The sequence below is a fragment of the Arvicola amphibius genome, chromosome 12 (genome assembly GCF_903992535.2).
Source record: "Arvicola amphibius chromosome 12, mArvAmp1.2, whole genome shotgun sequence".
NCBI classification, from domain to species: domain Eukaryota; kingdom Metazoa; phylum Chordata; class Mammalia; order Rodentia; family Cricetidae; genus Arvicola; species Arvicola amphibius.
Window position 1 is genome coordinate 25,045,415 of NC_052058.2, and position 18,344 is coordinate 25,063,758.

The 18,344-nt window shown below is 40.5% G+C and overlaps 1 protein-coding gene across 5 annotated transcripts in view; it reads right to left on the reverse strand.

The window, feature by feature from the left end:
* The window catches only part of Nek4 (NIMA related kinase 4), a 50,692-nt gene that overhangs the window by 10,933 nt on the left and 21,415 nt on the right, over nucleotides 1–18,344 (reverse strand). For all 5 annotated transcript variants that reach the window (XM_038349727.1, XM_038349726.1, XM_038349723.1 and 2 more), the window contains 5 exons: nucleotides 15,951–16,334; nucleotides 5,707–5,856; nucleotides 3,923–4,072; nucleotides 2,563–2,629; nucleotides 1,136–1,242 (listed from right to left, as the gene is read on the reverse strand). In XM_038349727.1, the coding sequence (XP_038205655.1) occupies nucleotides 1,136–1,242; nucleotides 2,563–2,629; nucleotides 3,923–4,072; nucleotides 5,707–5,856; nucleotides 15,951–16,334 (858 nt within the window). The remainder of the gene's footprint in view (nucleotides 1–1,135; nucleotides 1,243–2,562; nucleotides 2,630–3,922; nucleotides 4,073–5,706; nucleotides 5,857–15,950; nucleotides 16,335–18,344) is intronic.

Below are 18,344 nucleotides of genomic sequence, written 5' to 3' on the forward strand. Positions count from 1 at the left end.
TTAGTCATTAAGAGCACAAAGTCATTCCCCAGCACCCACATGGTAGCTCACCACCATCTGTAAATCAGGTTCTAGGGGATCTTCTGGCCTCCATGAGCACCAGGCATGCATGTAGTGAACAGATACACATACAGGCAAAACACTCATACATATTTTAAAAAATGTGTACCTTCAACAAGTTAAGCATAATCCTTTTAATTACTATTTGAGTTCCATTTTTGGTTTGTTTGTTTGGGGTTTTGGTTTTGTGAGGTTTTTTTTTTTTTTTTTGGTTTTTCAAGACAGGGCTTCTCTGTGTAACCTTGGCTGTCCTGGAACTCACGCTTATAGACCCAGGCTGGCCTTGAACTCATAGAGATCCACCTGCTTCTGCCTCCCAAGTGCTGAGATTAAAGGCATGTGCCACCTTCCCCCTTCCCCATCATGAGTCCCTTCCTTAATCAAAAGTCAAAAAGACGGCTAGGCATGGTGGCACACACCTTTCTTTAATCCCAGAAATCAGCACATAGGTGCTGGAATAAGAATGGCCCCCACAGATTTGAATGCTTGGTCTCCAGGGAGTGGCACTATTAGAGGTGCTCTTGTTGGAGTAGATGTGGCCTCATTGAAGGAAGTGTGTCATTGGGTGTGGGCTTTGGGTGTGGGCCAGGCCCAGGGTTTTGCTTTCTTCCTGCTACCTGCGGATCCAGATTGGAACTCTCAGCTCCTCCAGCACCAAGACCGCCTATGTGCCGTCATGACGACAACGGGCAAAGACTATGAAACTGTAAGCAAGCCCTAACTAAATGCTTTTAGTTCATGTGTCTCTTCCTAGCAATAGAACATTAAGACAGATACTGAGACAGGAGAACTAAGAGTTCAATGTCATGCTGGGCTACCCAGCAAGATTTTATCTTCAAATGAACTGAATATAATAGTGTATGCTTGTATTCTCAACACCTAGAACATGGAGGCAGGAGGATCTGGAGGTCACCCTCAGCTACACAGTAAGTTCCAGGTCAGCCTTGGCATCTGAGACCCTGTCTCCAAAAAGAAATAGCTTGGTCAGCAATGCCCCAAAGAAATAATGCTGACATCTTTGAAGTTTACGGCATTAGGTCTCCCAGGAATAGACCCTCAGGACTGTGGGATGCACCTGAGGGATGCTGCAGTCAGAAGAGAATCGTCGGGCAGGGGTAGGCTGGTAGTCTTCTTGTGGTTTCACTGGCTCCGCTGCACTCTGAGTTCTCCGGACTGAAGGGCCTGAAAATATGAACCCCCCCCCCAGTAGCTGTTTGTGGTGTATTGAGTACAGAAGATACCATAGGAGGAGTCAGCCAGAGCAACCCAAATAGCATATTCATCATTCTGGGGTCTGCCATTTCAGTCCAAATTTAGTTCTTTTTTTTTTCTCCAGCTTTGAAGCTTGGGCAAGTTACTTAACCCTGTGAAACCACAGGGTAACACTTCCTCCCTTTGGGGATGATTACGAATATGAAACAAGATACTACCCTTTACACATTTACTGTAACGTTGGAGAGAGTGTCACCTTTAATAGAGGAAAGCCGGTAACACAACTTTTAGATGATTGCAGTAAGAAGGACCCACAGAGGGGCTGGAGAGGTGGCTCAGCAATTAAGAGCACTTGATGCTCTTGCAGGAGACTTGAGTTCTGTTCCTAGCACACACACAGTGGCTCACAACCACCCATAACTCCAGTTTCAGGTAAGCAATGACTTCTGACTTCTATGGGCACTAGGCATACATGTGGCTTACATGCAAGTAAAACATTCATATACATAAAATAAATAGAATTCTAGTTCCAGGACAGCAAGGACTGTTACACAGGGAAACCCTGTCTTGAAAAACAACAACAACAACAACAAAAAAGAATTATCCAGAGTCAAGCAGCATGCACCTTTAATCTAGCACTCAGGAGGCAATGGCAGATGGATCTCTGTTTTCAAGACCAGCCTAGTTTACATAGTGAGTTCCAGACCAGCCAAGGCTTACATACCGAGATCCAAAAAATAAAGAAACCAAAACCCCTACATTTCTTAGCCAGGTGTGGCTCCCTGACCATCAGGGTCTGGATGGGAAAAACAAGTTAAACATTCACCTGATTTCCAGCCTGAGATGTCATAGTTCAAAATCCTCTGGCTTTCTCTGTCTTTTTAAAATTTACTTACTTGTTTAAGATTTTTAGATTTTAAATTTCTATGCTATGTGTGTGAGTGGAAGGTGGGAAGAGGGTGTCAGACCCCCTGGAACTGGAGTCAAAGGCGGTTTCTAGCTCCCACCTAGGTTCTGGGATCTGAAGCCAAGTCTTGTGCAAGAGCATCACGTCCTCTTAACTGTCAGCGTCTCTCCACTCCCTGCTCTCCTTCCAGTCCTCTTTCTCAGACACATAGTCAAGAGTTGGTACTCTACAATATTTTATAAGGCTTATCTAAGAAATTTTAAGAACTCTACAAAATCACTCCCAGATGGTCATTGCTGTCTCCAAGTTTGTACACCTAACAACCAGAGCCAGTCCTTCTGGGCAGCCATCAACAACCAACCAGACAAAGACTTCAGCTTCACCTGAGGGGAGTGCATCTTCCCGTGACTGCTTTAGTCGCCGCCTCTCTCTGGCTGATAGCGGTCGATCCTGTGAAAGAAAGTCATGGAGTTATTTCTGTTTCTACTCAATTTTCCATCACCAATGCAGGACACATCATGCAACCATGCTAAAGGCCTCCCACTGGTCTCTCAAGGAGCAGAAAGCACTTTGTGTGTGGAGGTTTAGTTCACACAAGAGTAACCCTAGAAAAGAATGATCACAGCCCTGGCTTCGGAAAGATGCTCATTTGTGGACAAGTAAGAATACTTTTGTTAAGATCTCCTGAGAAAATTGGGAGCATGGGGGTGGAGAGAGAAGGGAGGGCAGAAGGTGGGGAGAATTTGAGGAAATGGGATACTCAAGATGGGGAAGGACAGAGACAGAGAGCAAGGAAAGAGATATCTTGACTGAGGGAGCCATTATGGGGCTAGCAAGAAACCTGGCATTAGAGAAATTCCCAGGAATCCACAAGGATGACTCCAGCTAAGACCCTAAGCAATAGTGGAGAGGGTGTCTGAACTGGCCTTGCCCCATAGTCAGATTGATGACTATCTTAAATGTCACCATAGAACTTTCATCCAGCAACTGATGGAAGCAGAGGAAGAGACCTGCGGCAGAGCACTGGGCTGAGTTCCCAAACTCTGGTTGAAGAGAGAGAGGAGTGAATATGAGCAAAGAGGTCAAGACCATGATGGGGACACCCACTAAAACAGCTGACCTGAGCTAATGGGGAGCTCACCAACTCTGGTCAGATATGGAAGGAACCAGCATAGGACTAAACTAGGCCCTGGGAAAGTGGGTGACAGCTATATGGGGGCAGACTGTGGGGCCACTGGCAATGGGACCAGGATTTATCCCTACTGCCTGTACTGTCTTTTTGGAACCCATTCTCTTTGGATGGATACCTTGCTCAGCCTAGATATAGTAAGGAGGAACTTGGTCCTTCCTCAAAGCAATATGCCTTACCCTCTCTGAGGAGAGGATGGGGGATAGAGTGGGGAAGAAGGTGAAGGAATGGGAGGAGGGGAGGGAATGGGAACTGGGATTGGTATGTAAAATGAAAAAATAGTTTTTTTTAAAAATAGAAAAAAAGAAATGCATTTACCCTCTCATACTCAGAATCTACTTAGTCTCCTTACATGACTGCAAGTGGCTGTCTTTGGGAGTACAGACCATACCCATGGCAATCAAAGCCAATGGCTATAAAAGCACAAACCTGTGCCTTCTAGAACTGGTAAAGTAGGGCTAATATGTTTAATATGAACCTCCACAATATACATGAATTGTATTATCCAAAACTTCATAAGAACTATTTTTAAACCAGCACACACTCATACAGACCTTGGACAACGACGATGAACTGCCCCTTGAACTGTCTACAGAGCCGGCCACAGGCTGACTTTGGTTTCCATCCTTTAGTTGTGCTGATTCGACGTCCACTTTTCCAACAGGAGCGGGAGAAGGCAAAAGCCAAGGGGGTGACTCCTGGAACTTAAGTAATGGAAAGAGAGGGAGGTTATCAGTTTCATACGGAGCCATCCCTAAACCTCCAATTGGTAAGTCCCCCAAGCCTTCATCACTGATTTGTCCGTAAAGTTTAAAGCATTTGTTTTTTGTTTATTTGTTTGATTTGTTTTGACAAAGGAAGGTCTCGTGTCCCCTAGGCTACCCTCAAATTGACCATATGTAATCAAGAATGAGCATGAATTTCTGATAATATTCACTCATCCTAAATTTTGGGATCACAGGTTTGTGCCACCAAGCCTGGTTTACTTGGTGCTAGGGAACTGAACCCAGGGCTATGTGCATGCCGGACAAGCACTCTACCAACCGAACTGTATCAACATTTTAAACAGCCAGACCTGGCTGTACAGGCTGTAATCCTAGCTACCTGAAAGCCTGAGGTAAGAAAATCAGTTTTGAGAGCTGCCTGTGCTACAGAGCTCTGCCAAAAGGGAATGACTACCTGAGAAGCTTAGGCAAAGGATATCTGAATGTATATGGGTGTGTCACACACACACACACACACACACACACACACACATACATGTGTATATTCATATATATTTTAAGATAGTCAGGACCGCGAGGGGTGCGTCCACCCATGGAGACGGTGTGACTGATCTAATGAGAGCTCACCAAGGCCAGCTGGACTGGGACTGAATGAGCATGTTATCAAACCAGACTCTCTGAATATGGCTGACAATGAAGGCGGACTGAGAAGCCAATGATAATGACACCGGATTTTGATTCTACTGCTTGTACTGGCTTTTTGGGAGCCTAGTCTGTTTGGATGCACACCTTCCTAGACCTGGATGGAGGAGGGAGGGCCTTGAACTTCCCACAGGGCAGAGCACCCTGACTTCTCTTAGGACTGGAGGGGGAGAGGGAGGGGAGAGGGGGAGGTAATAGGGGGATGGGAGGAGGCAGAAATTTTTAATAAATAATAAAAAAAACCTTTAGTCTATCCAAAAATGGCTAGAAGGAGTTGGTATAAGTCCACTAGGTTGAGGGAACCTAAATTAAACAAATACAACATACAAAAAAAAAAGATATGGCTTCCTTATTTAAGACTTATTTTATGTATATGGTGTTCTATCTGCATATACACCTGCAGGCCAGAAGAGGGCATCACATCCCATTATAGATAGTTGTGTGCCCCCATGTGTTTGCTGGGCATTAAATTTAGGACCTCTAGAAGAACTGCCAATGTTCTTAACCACTGAACCATCTTCCCAGCACTGAATGGAAGATATTTTAATAAAGGCAGTATCAAGGGCTAGGAATCCAGCTCAGTGGTGGAGTGTTTATATAGTATACACAAGTCCCTGGGTTCATTTTCCAGCACTGCATAGAAATAAAAAAATATATACATATACATATAGTCATGAAAACATATTAAAAGAAAATACATGTTCAACAACATAACACAAAGGATTTAAACAGCCTGTTCCTTTAGCTTTCAAATGACCCACTTAAGCATCTTATCCTTGCCCAGTTTCTTGCTCCATTCTTGGCATTTCTTCTGCACTTTTTGGCAATGGTTAATCATTCTAAACAAAAGTCAAGCTTCCCAGAGCTGTGTCCCAAGCAACACAATGACTCATTGCAAAGAGACTGCTTACCTGGCTCTTTGCCTGACCATGGTCAGTCTGTTCTCTTTTTTTCTGCCTTAGCTGTCGAGATTCGGAAGGTTCAGACACAGAGCTGTGTGGCTGGAATCTTAGGGGGATGCTATCCTGTTTTTCTATCATACATACACCAGTAACTTGATCCTTAAAAGAAATAAAAAAGTAAAGAAACACATACAAAAGAATTGCAAAGAGTAACAGAACAATCTTTAGAACTTCAAATGCCAAACTCTCCACACCTACTTCTGAAATTGCAAAATGAAAGGCTAGAGAGATAGATAAGCAGTTAAGATCACAGGCTGCTCTTCCAGAGATAGATAAGCAGTTAAGATCACAGGCTGCTCTTCCAGAGGATCTGCATTCAAATCCCTGCAACTCCAGGTCCAAGGGACCTAACACCTTCCTCTGGCTTCCATGGGCACTGGGCACATACCTGTGCACAGACATCTATGAAGGTAAAACACCTACATATCACAAATATTAAAAAATAATAATTGTAAAATGGAAATGAGAAGGAAGCACTCTCTTTCTCAAAAATGAATGTTTATGCTTACAGGAAATGATGGCCTTAACCATGTTCTAGTGTTTACTCTCTTGCTTCAAACAAAAGCAATTCTTTTAAATAAAATGCTTAGAAATAAATTTAAGAAAAAAGTATAAAACTATGGTTTGGGGTGTAGTTCAATGGCAGAGGACTTGCCTGGCAGCCTCATATCCTAGGTGCAGTCAACAACACTAAGAAAAAAATTAAATAGAAGTTATAAGATGCCTACAGAATGGGATATTGTCAAATCTTGTGTCTCATAAGATATGGTCCTAGAATAAAGAATTCTTTCAATTTAATAATAAAAAGAGAAATAAATCAATTAAAAATTGGCAACAAGGGGCTAGAGAAATGGTTCAGTGGATAAGAACATTTTTTGCTCTAGCAGAGGACCAAGTTCAGTTTCCAACAACCACACAGCAGCTTACAACTGTCTCTAACTGGTCCAAGGGACCCAAAACCTGTTTCTGACTTCTATGGGCACCAGTAATGCATATGGTACACATATATACATGCAGGTAAACACACACATAATAATAAATATTCAATAATTTGCCGATGAGTCTATACACACTATTTCTCCGAGGAAGTACACAAATGACCAGTCCATGTATAGAAAGATCCTCTACACGTGTATACACGTGTATACACATGTATAGAAAGATCCTCTACACGCGAGTCACTGGAAGAAGCAAGTCAGAGTGACACCGCAGGGTCTGGGGACGGGTCAGTGAGGAAGAACATGCACTGTGCTTACAGAAGACTTGGGTTCAGTTCCCAGCACCTACATCAGGTGGTTCACAGTTCCAGGGGACCTGATGCCTCTGGCCTCATAGGACATCTGCTCTCATGTGCACATACCCACACATTGACACAGATAATTTAAAAGTAATAAAAAATAAATTCTAAAAAAAAAAACCCCATACATTAAGACTCTACCACAGACCTTTAGGCCAACAGCTATTATCACAAAGCTAGACTGCTGTGGAGTATTTGTTTATATTGTGACGATGTGTCACTGTAATTGGTTTAATAAAGAGATGAATGGCCAGTAGCTAGGCAGGAGGGAATAGACAGACTCCTGGGCAAAGAGAGGAACTCAGGATGAATCTAAGTGTGTGGGACATGCTAGCGAGACACTGAAGAAGTCAGACATACGATACAGAGGAGAGATAACTGAGCCACATGGCAAAACATAGATAATAAAAACAGGTCAATTTAAGTTTTAAAATCTAGCTGGGAAAAGCCCAACTAGTTCTGCCCTCTGACTTCAGGTAAGGTTTATTTGTTAGAGTACAAACAAGATATCACCACATCCCCCCTTTTCTTTCTAAAAAAAGGTTACAACTAATATAAGAAAAACTGTATACAATAAGTACAATAACTATATACAATATATACAGGCAATAATACATCAACAATGTCTAGTCCATTTGCATTTGACAAATTCAGAGAAAAGACTCCACCTATCTTGGTGAGTACAAAAGGTTGTACCTAATTCACTTTCTATTCTAACTTGCAGCCGGGCGGTGGTGGCGCACGCCTTTAATCCCAGCACTCGGGAGGCAGAGGCAGACGGATCTCTGTGAGTTCGAGGCCAGCCTGGTCTACAAGAGCTAGTTCCAGGACAGGCTCCAAAGCCACAGAGAAACTCTGTCTCGAAAAACCAAAAAAAAAAAAAAAAAAAAAAAATCGAATCTTTATCAATTTTGATCGTATCCATATCTTTTCTTCTCCTGTGGAAGCAAAAGTAAAATCACTTCCCCAGTGTAACGCATATCTTGGTTTCCATTCTAAGGTCAACACATCTTTAAAGTATACAGGTTTATTTAATTCCATAGTTTTTTTTTCTAGTATCCAATGTTTCTTGGCAGCTGTTGTTCCTTTCTCATTGACATTTAGAAAATTCAAAGTTAATAAAGCATTATGCAGTCTATTTCTGGAGGCCTTTATTACCCCTTTCTGTTTATTTAGCATATCCTTTAGCTTGATTTGATCTTTCTGTAACTGATTGCTCTACAGGATTCTGTGGTATACCTATAATGTGCTTTATATTGTGACAAGCAAAAAATAAGTTACATTTTCTTAGAGACATGCTGGAGCACTGTCAGTCTTAATTTGTAGGTATATATCCATGATAGCTATACTTTCTAGCAAATGTGTGATTACCGAATCGGCCTTTCCTGAAATAAAAGCCGTTGCCCATTCAAATTCTGAATAGGTATTAATGGTGTGGTGTACATAGTTTGATTTTCCAAATTCTACAAAATGGAACACATCTATCTGCCAGACTTCATTCTTTTGAGCACCCTTTGGGTTACTTCCTACAGGAAACAGTTTGGTTGTATAAAGAACAAGTAGGACATTTCCTTATAATTTCCTTGGTTTGCTGCCAAGTGATAGGAAAATCTACTTTCAAACCTTTGCTATTGACATGATGTTTTTAATGAAATTCTTAAGCCTCCAGCATATTCCCTATCAATAGTTGATCATTTTATTCATTATCTTGTGCTAGAGGACCTGGCAGACCCATATGGAATTGGATGTGTGTTATGTATATGGGGTAATTCCTATTCCTGATTATGTCTTGTAACTGAATAAAGTCAATTCTGTACCATCAGGTTTTATTCAGCAGTTTCAATATGCAAAACAACTCTGCATATTGAGAATAAGTAACTATGTTAAAAGGTTCCATAAAATCCATTAATACCATGAGAATAGCATATAATTCTGACTTTTGGTCAGACATAAATGCTTTGATCCACTTTACTTAAATTTTCTGATTTGTAACTTAACTTTCCTGATTTATTTGCATCTATATAAAATGTAGGGGCTCCAGATATTGATGTTCCTCCATACAGTGTGAGGAAGGATCCAGTTAGTTTATAAATTGAATTCTTGCTTTTGGGATATTTGTTGTTTACCTCTCCCAAAAAAATTACTGCAAGCTTTTTGTCAAGGTTCACTTTCTGCCCATAATTTGCCAATTTCATCATTAGTAAAAGGTACTATAATTTCTTCTGGGTCTATTCCTGCTAATTGATGAACTCAATTTTCCTTTTAGAATCAACTCAAAGACCTTTTCCACATAAGTTTTTGATTTTTTACTTGGTTTATGTGGTAAAATATCCATTCTAAGATAATATTTTCCCTCTGCATTAATATTCCTGTAGGAAAATGCTTAGAGGGTAAAATAACCAAAATGCAGTCAAGCTCTAGATCCAAATGATCTACATGTGCATCCTGTAATTTTCTTTCCCCCAAAGCCAATTCTCTCTCAGCTTCAGTTGATAATTCCCTAGGACTATTTAAGACCTTGCCACCATCTAAAGTTTTGTTTAAATTAATCAGGTCATCAAGTTTTATCCCAATAGTGTGCAATAGATGGGAAATTTCTCCTAGCAATATTTGAAAGTTGTTAGAGTTTGCAATTGATCTCTTCTAACTTGCATCTTTTGGGATCTAATTTTTTGTAAACCTATTTTATAATCTATATAATTAATAGAATCTTCTCTTTTTTTTGGGTTTTTTTGAGACAGGGTTTCTCTGCAGCTTTTTTAGAGCCTGTCCTGGAACTAGCTCTTGTAGACCAGGCTGGCCTCGAACTCACAGAGATCCGCCTGCCTCTGCCTCCCGAGTGCTGGGATTAAAGGCGTGCGCTACCGCCGCCCGGCTAGAATCTTCTCTTTATATTTTTTCAGGAACAATTTGTGATTCCCAACAAGGCAAAATTTTCTTTACTTCTTCAAATATTCTTTCTAAAGTAGCTACATTTGAATCAGATAGTATAATATCATCCATATAACAGTAGACTATAGATTTGAGAAACTGTTTACGTATCATTTACAATGGCTGACGTACAAAATATTAGCACAAGGTAGGGCTATTTAATGGTCCCTGTTGGGGAATCTTCCATTGATATCTCTTAATAGGCTGAGAATTATTACAAGTAGGCACTGTGAAGGCAAATTTTTATGTCTTTTTTTTGTAATATAGTGAAGAAACAAGCTCTTAAATCAGTAATTATAAGAGTTCATCATTTAGGCAATAGAGAAGGCAAAGGAATTCCAGACTGCAGAAACCCCATTGGCTGAATCACCTTATTAACAGCAATCAGATCTCTTACAATTCTCCTCTCTCTCTCTCTCTCTCTCTCTCTCTCTCTCTCTCTCTCTCTCTCTCTCTCTCTCTCTCTCCTCTCTCTCCCTCTCCCCCTCCCCCCTCTCTCAGATATACAATATTCTGTCTGCATCTATCCCTGTGGGCCAGAAGAGGGCACCAGATCTCATTACAGATGGTTATGGGCCACAATGTGGTTGCTGGGAATTGAACTCAGGACCTTTGAAAGAGCAGCCAGTGCTCTTATCCTCTGAGCCATCTCGCCAGCCCCCCATATTTCTTTCTAATAATAAACACAGGAGAATTCAAAGGGCTGGTTAATTCTTCAATATGCTGAGCATTTAGCTGTTCCTGTACCAACTGCTCTAAAGTCTGCAGTTTCTGTACCAACTGTCCTAAGGCCTGTAGTTTCTCTGTTCTTAAAGGCCATTGCTTAACCCATGCAGGTTTGTCTGTCAACTATTTTAAAGGTAGGGCTGTTGGTGCCTTTGAAAGATCAGCAGCTGCTATGCCCTGTTGTTGTACAACCCGAATGGTCAGTGACTATTCTTTATAATACTGTCTAATATTTTCCCCAGAAACATATGTTAATTATGGTTTGATTTTAAGATTGGGGGAATGTTAATTTGAGTATTCCATTGCTGTAACAAATCACATCCCCACAAATTCATTTCTATGTTAGCCACATATGGTTTTAATATTCCTCTCTGTTCTTTTGGCCCTACATATTCAATCCATCTCATGCTCTTTTTTACCTAAGATAATGTTCCAATCCCTAAAAGCTGAACATTTACCTCTGGAAGAGGCCAATTTGGATGCCAAGATTCTGGTACAATTATTGTTACAGCCACACCTGTTTCTATAAGATCTTCAAAGATGTCATTTATTCATATTTTTAGTTTTGGTCTTTGTTCATTTATAGAAATTTGCCAAAATATTTACTTTATGGTTTCTCCTCAATTTGTTGTTCTCTCTTCTTTTCTAGCATCCAAAGCAGTATAGTTTCTTACAATAGGCATTAGGTTCTTTAATTGTTCTGGGAAGGAGTTTCCTCCATGATGACAAGAAATGACTGAATCAGATTTAGCATGGGAGACTGAGAGAGGCCTCTCAAGGCATTTCTGATGGCAAAGGGTTACCCTGACTGTCCCTTGTTGATACACATTCATTAGTCCAATGCCTGCCCTTGCCACACCTCTGCATAATCCAGAACATCTAAGAGGGGTGTTCTATTTGGATTATGCTTAGAAAAAATATTGTTTCTAGGAACATTCTGTTTACAGTCCCTTTTTACATGATCTTGTTTATTGCAATTGAAACACTTGATATTTTTATTTTTCTTCAAACCTCTGGAAATCACCTCTCCTATCCAAACATCATCATAGTTATGAGATGAGATTCAATATTGACTGTATCTTAGATCCATTCCTCCAAGGGTGCTGATCTTGCCTTTAATGGCCTAATTATCCTTTTGAATTGTGCATTAGCATTTTCAAAAAACAGAGATTCAATTATTATTTGTCTATCTTCTGAATTTGGTATCATTCTATTCATTGTGAAAGTCAATCTTTCAAGAAATCTTTCTCCATATGGAGTTTGCTTTCCTTGCCTAGACTGCTGAGAGTATGCTGTCAAACCTGGACATGCAGGACATAAAAGAAGGTGACTGTGGAACTCTGTCAAGACAAGGTAGTATAGTCCTTCAAAATTCCTGATTCACAGAACAGTCTGTCACATATTCTAGGTATGTAGGCCAATGAAGAAGGATGATGCCCCACTGTTGCTGAGGAACCTTTGGTAACATCTGGGAAGCAAGCTGTCTCTGTCATTTCTTTAGTTTGGGAAGTTGTTTGCTCTGCACTTCCTGTTTACTTAAGTTGAAGGCTAGACAGTTATTACCATTTTCTTTGTTATAAAATTCAGAAAAGAAACTTAAAATAAACATGTAAAGTTTATAAATTGAGACACATAAAAGCTTCAGTTGTTTATCTAATAAAACATTTTAAAATCTAAATAGATATGTTTAGGATAGTAATCCAAGTTATGATAGAAAATGGTTTGGTTATAAAACTTTGGACTCATAAAGATAGGATAGATAATAGAGTAATTTCTCTGAATTTACCAAATACAAATGAACTAGATATTGTGAATTTAATTCTTACTTGACAATTGTTCTTATTGTATATAGTTTTGCTGTGTTAGCGTTAAAACATTTCCTTTTTATTTAAACAAAAAGGGGGGGAATGTTGCAGGATTTTTGATCATACTGTGAATCCCAAGTTTGCATCTGTGTTACTAAAATCAGCCCTGTGTCAGGAGGCCATGTTAGCAACTTGTTGACATAATCATAGAGAGTCAGAGGGTAGCTTTAAGACAATAGAGAGATGCACAGAAAGTAGTACGTAGGAACTTGTGTGGCATGCATGGGTTGTTTTTCCTTTAGTGGAGCAGAAAGATGTTCTCTTTTGGAGACACTGAGAAAAGGTCGGGTAGTTGTTACTCAGCCTCTCTGAGCTAGCATGTTTTCACCCCAGCCTTTGACTCCTAAGTCTTCCTGGTAAATAGAATAATAGAGATTTAATTAAAAGTTATATTTGGCAGTAGTGTGTTGTGGGAGTTCCTTCCCCTCCTTCAGCCAATAGCCGCTGAGATACCAGCCCATTGGGGTGTGGTCTCCCTCTCTTTAAAAAAGCAGCAACTGCCTTCCGCTCCCTCTCTGGCTAACCAACATTTTGTAGTGATGAGGCGAGCAGGCCTGCTTTTCGTCCCACCCGGCTCCTGCACAGCTAGCTTTACACCCGAAATAACAACACACAAATTGTATTCATTTAAACACTGCCTGGCCCATTAGCTCTAGCCTCTTATTGGCCAATTCTCACATCTTGATTAACCAATTTCTAATAATCTGTGTAGCACCATGAAGTGGTGGCTTACTGGGAAGATTCTAACCCACGTCCATTTCGGACCGGAGCTTCATGGCAGTTGCCTGACTCTGCTTTCTTTCTCCCAGCATTCTGTTCTGTCTACTCTGCCTATCTAAATTCTGCCCTATCAAAAAGCCAAGGCAGTTTCTTAATTTTTTTAAATATTTATTTATTTGTTTATTATGTATACAATATTCTATCTACATGTATGCCTGCAGGCCAGAAGAGGGCACCAGACCTCATTACAGATGGTTGTGAGCCACCATGTGGTTGCTGGGAATTGAACTCAGGACCTTTGGAAGAGCAGGCAATGATCTTAACCACTGAGCCATCTCTCCAGCCCCCGGCAGTTTCTTTATTAACCAATGAAAGTAACACAGACAGATGACCCTCCTCCATCAGTAGTGAAATAGTGCCTGTAGGAACAGAATTTCCTCCAAGCTGCAGGCACTTGAAGCAGCCCAGGAACTGCGGAGCTGCAATTGTGAGCTGCAACAGCGGCAGAAGTGAAGTGAAGCCTCTGTGCTGATGGAAAACAACACTGGACAACAGAGCTGGGGTGCAGAATGGTAGCAGAGGACTTGCTTAGCATGTATGAAATGCTGTGTTAGGTCACAATATTAAAAATAATGGACAATAACAAGTCCTTATAAAAATTCTGGAGAAAGCAGGATCCTCATATATCACTACTGGGAAGCAGAAGACTACAGTTGCTTTAGAAAACAGCACTGCACTCTCTTAGAAAGTAAAAACATGGTGGGGTACTAGAAAGATGGTTCAGGAGTTAAGAACACTGGCTACTCTTCCAGAGGACCCAGATTTGACTCCCAGCATCCACATGTAGCTCATAACTGGGTATAACTCAAGTTCCAGGGGAACTGATGCCCTCTTCTGGCCTCCACAAGCAAAGGCACAAAAGAGGTGCACAGACATACATACAGACAAAACATCCATACACATAAAATAAACATTTTTTAAATGTTAAACATAGATACAGTGAGATGGCTAAGTGAATAAAAGCTGCTCTGCCATGAAAGCATGATGACCTGATTTTGATCCCTTGAACCCATATAAAAGTCAGAATTAACTCTATAAATTTGTCCTCTGGCATCTGCACCTAGGCCATGGTGTCTGTGACACACACATGCACACACACACACATACACACACAAACACACAATATCCACAACAATATTTTTTTTCACAGTGATATTTTCTAAGTTAAAAAAGCAATTACTTATAATTAAACCCATGGCTCAACAATTCCATCCTTATTTACTCAACAGAATCAACTCCACGAAGTTGTTTTCTGCAGGACATGGTGAGTTCTACTCCCTTCCCCACGTTATATACACACACATTAACAAACAATGTTTTAAAAGTTAAACATCAGACCCAGTAATTCTATTCCTATTTACCTAACAAATGAAGATATAGATCCATAAAACACACACACACACACACACACACACACACACACACGCACAGAGCTGACAAGAAGGTACAATGGGTAAAGGTGTTTGCCCCCAAACCTGACGACCTGAGTTCAGTACACAGAACCAAATGGTGGAAGAACTCCACTCCCAAAAGTTGTCCTCTGATCTCCACTTGCATGTCAAAGCAAACACATGCTCCACATACACACATACATGATTTTTTAAAATTATTATTAAAACACACACACACGAGCTGGAAAGATGACTCAATGGTAAAGAGCACTATCTGCTCTTCCAGAGGACCTGGGTTTGATTCCCAGCATCCACCTGGCTCTCACAATTGTCTGTAACTCCAATCCTAGAGAATCCAAAATCCTTTCCTTAATTCTTCAGGCACTGTACATACATGTAGGCAAAATACCCACATATATAAAAATAAACAAACAAAATTTAAAGAAGCACATGCATAAATATCCACAGCAGAGCTAGAGATTTAACTCAGTAGTAGAGGACTTGCCTCACTTAGCATGTACAAAGCCCTGGGTTCAATCCCCAATACCACACATGTATACACACACACACACACACACACACACACACACACAAATCTAAGCATTATATGTAGATACATACAGGGAAACATACTTGACAATAAAAAAACATACTGGCATGCAACACCATGGATAAACTTTGAAAACATAAAACATTATGTAAAGTAAAAGAAACCAGACACAAAATCATGAATCTATTTACACAAGATGCTCAGAATTGGTGAATCCAAAAACAAATGTGACCATGGGGTGTGAATGAGGAGGAAAGGGGAGTGACTGTCACTGCACATGCATGGTTTGGTTCAGTTTGCTGTTCTTTTTAATAGGTGACAAAAACACTTTTCTAGTTTAAACCTGCATAATAGACAACTGACATAACTATATGGTTGGGTTTTATTAATAGTTAAAAATTAGTATTTATTTATTTTATAGGTATGAGTATTTTGTCTGCATGTATGGATGGGTACCACATGCATGCTAGTGCTAGGATCTCCTGGACCTGGAGTTATGGATGGTTATGAGCCACCATGGGGGTGCTGGGAACCAAACCCAGGCCCACTGCAAGAGCAGCAGGCACCAAACCATCTCTCCAGCCTCATACTTACACCCTTGCAACCATACTTGTTATTTTTTTCTCTCTGAAAACCAGGTGTGTATCACTCACCTGGTCTGGCTTTTGGTCTTTCACCGGTTCATTCCCTTCCCCATCACAATCATCAGAGGACCGTCTGTGAAGCAGACTTTCAGGCTGATCACTGGACTTGGTATCACCCCGGAGTCTCTCCTTCCTATCTTGAGAAATACTGAATTGACTGTCTACTTCATCAGAGGCATCCGACTGTCTTGGTTGAGGCTCCTGAACTATGTCATCATTTGCTGAGTTCCTCCTTTCTGCAGGCAAGATATCGATATTTATTCTACTGATTGTGGCAAATGACTCTGCCGTATTGTTCATGACGGGTTTGCCAGTGTGGCCTTTGAGGCTAGCAGGTGATTTCAAGGGATCAACGGCCACTGGTTTCTCTTGGGACAAACACTTATCTTCACCCTGGGTAAAAGATGTTCTGAAGTTATTACAGTAACTCATATTGTATACAAAAATTAACTCTAAATGGAACAGCAGTTTCCTCAAGAAGTTAAACAGAATTATCATTTAACTCAGAAATTCTACTTTTTGTCATGCACTATATTTTTAATATCTTTTTTAAATTTTATGATCATTGGTGCTTTGCCTGCATGTATGTCTGTGTGAGGTGTCAGACACTCTGGAACTGAAGTTACAGACAGGTGTGACCTGCCATGTGAGTACTGGGAACTGAACCGGTCGTTGGAAGAACAGCCAGTGCTCTTAAGCACTGAGAAATCTCCCCAGCCCCATGATGTGCACTTAAAAAAATAAAAAATAAAAAAAGAACTCAAGAAAGTATGTGGGCCAATGACTCCAGTATTGTTATTAAAAAGGGTGTGCATAGTGGCACACACCTGTGATCCCACCATCCAAATGAGATAGGGGGACAGTTATGATTTGAGGCCAGTCTGAGGACAGTGAGTTCTAAGCTACCCAGGGCTAAATAGCAAGACTCTCTTTTTTTTTTTTTTTTTTTTTTTTAAAAAAAAAGGAATGCTGGATGTGATAGCACATGCCTTTAATCAAATACTTGGGAGGCAGAGGCCAGTCTGGTCTAAATACTGAGTTCCAGGACAGTCAGAGATAAATCATAGAGATCCTGTCTCATAAAAAAAGAAAGAGAGAGAGAGAGAGAGAGAGAGAGAGAGAGAGAGAGAGAAGAAAAAGGTAGAAACAACCCAAATTCCCCAGCAAATCAATAGATTAAATGTGGTCTATACATAAGACGGCTTCTATGAGCACCCACACATGCCACGTACTAACACCAATATATGCAATCACATCAACCTTTTTAAAGGGAGGGGATGGCATTTTAACATACACTATAAAACAAAACGCTAAGTGAAAAAGCCAGATAAAAATAATATTGTATATAGCTGCTGCGCAGTGGTCCCAGAAGGTGGAGATAGGTGGATCTCTGAATTCAAGGTTAGTCTGGTTTACAGAGCAAGTTCCAGGACAGTCAGAGCTACACAGAGAAAAACTAAATATGTTTATATATGTGTATGTGTAGTATGATTCTATTTATATAAACTGTCTATAGAAAACAGATAGAGGTTTCTAGGTTCTGGAGATAGAGGGATAGAGAGTCACAGCTTGAACGAGTAAGGAATTTCAGTTTTATATAATGGAAGAATTTCTGAGGACAGTGATGATCGCTATGTCACAACATTGTAAATATAAGCCAGGACACTGGATATTCTGCTTAAGAGTTGTTAAAATATGGAGTGTCAAGATGGCTTAGCTAGTAAGGGCATTTACTGCCAAGCCTGATGACCTGGGTTTGACCCGTTGGAACCCACATGTTAGAAAGAGAACACACTCCTACAAATTCTTTCCTTCCCTTCCTTCCCCCATCTCACTTTCTCTCTTACACACACCCCCAAAATAAATGAATAAATAGACAAATGAATGAATAAATGAATGTAAAGAAATGTTTCTTAAGGTCTGGGCACACAGTTCAGAGAAAGAGCCTCTGCCTACCATGCACAAGGCTGTGGGTGAAAACCTTAGCATTGGTGAAGAGACTGTTTAAAAACAAGAAAAAAGCACATGATCATGTCAATAGTTGCAGAAAAATCCTCTGACAAAACTCAATACCCTTGCATGATGTGGAAAAATCAACTAGGACTAGAGGATACTAGGACAATAAGGCCATGTGTGGGAAATCCCACATTACACTTAGTGACAAACTCTAAACGCCTTCCTTTCCAGATCAGAAACCAAGTGAAGGCCTACTCCCATTGCCTGCTCTCAACATAATACTGTATGCTGTAGCCAGAGCAGTTAGGCAAGAAAAAAAATGAGGCATCTGTATTAAAGGGATACAGAAAATATCTATTTGTAGGTAATATGATTTTGTATGTAAAAACCCTAAGGATATATTACACAAAGCTCTCTCTCTCTCTCTCTCTCTCTCTCTCTCTCTCT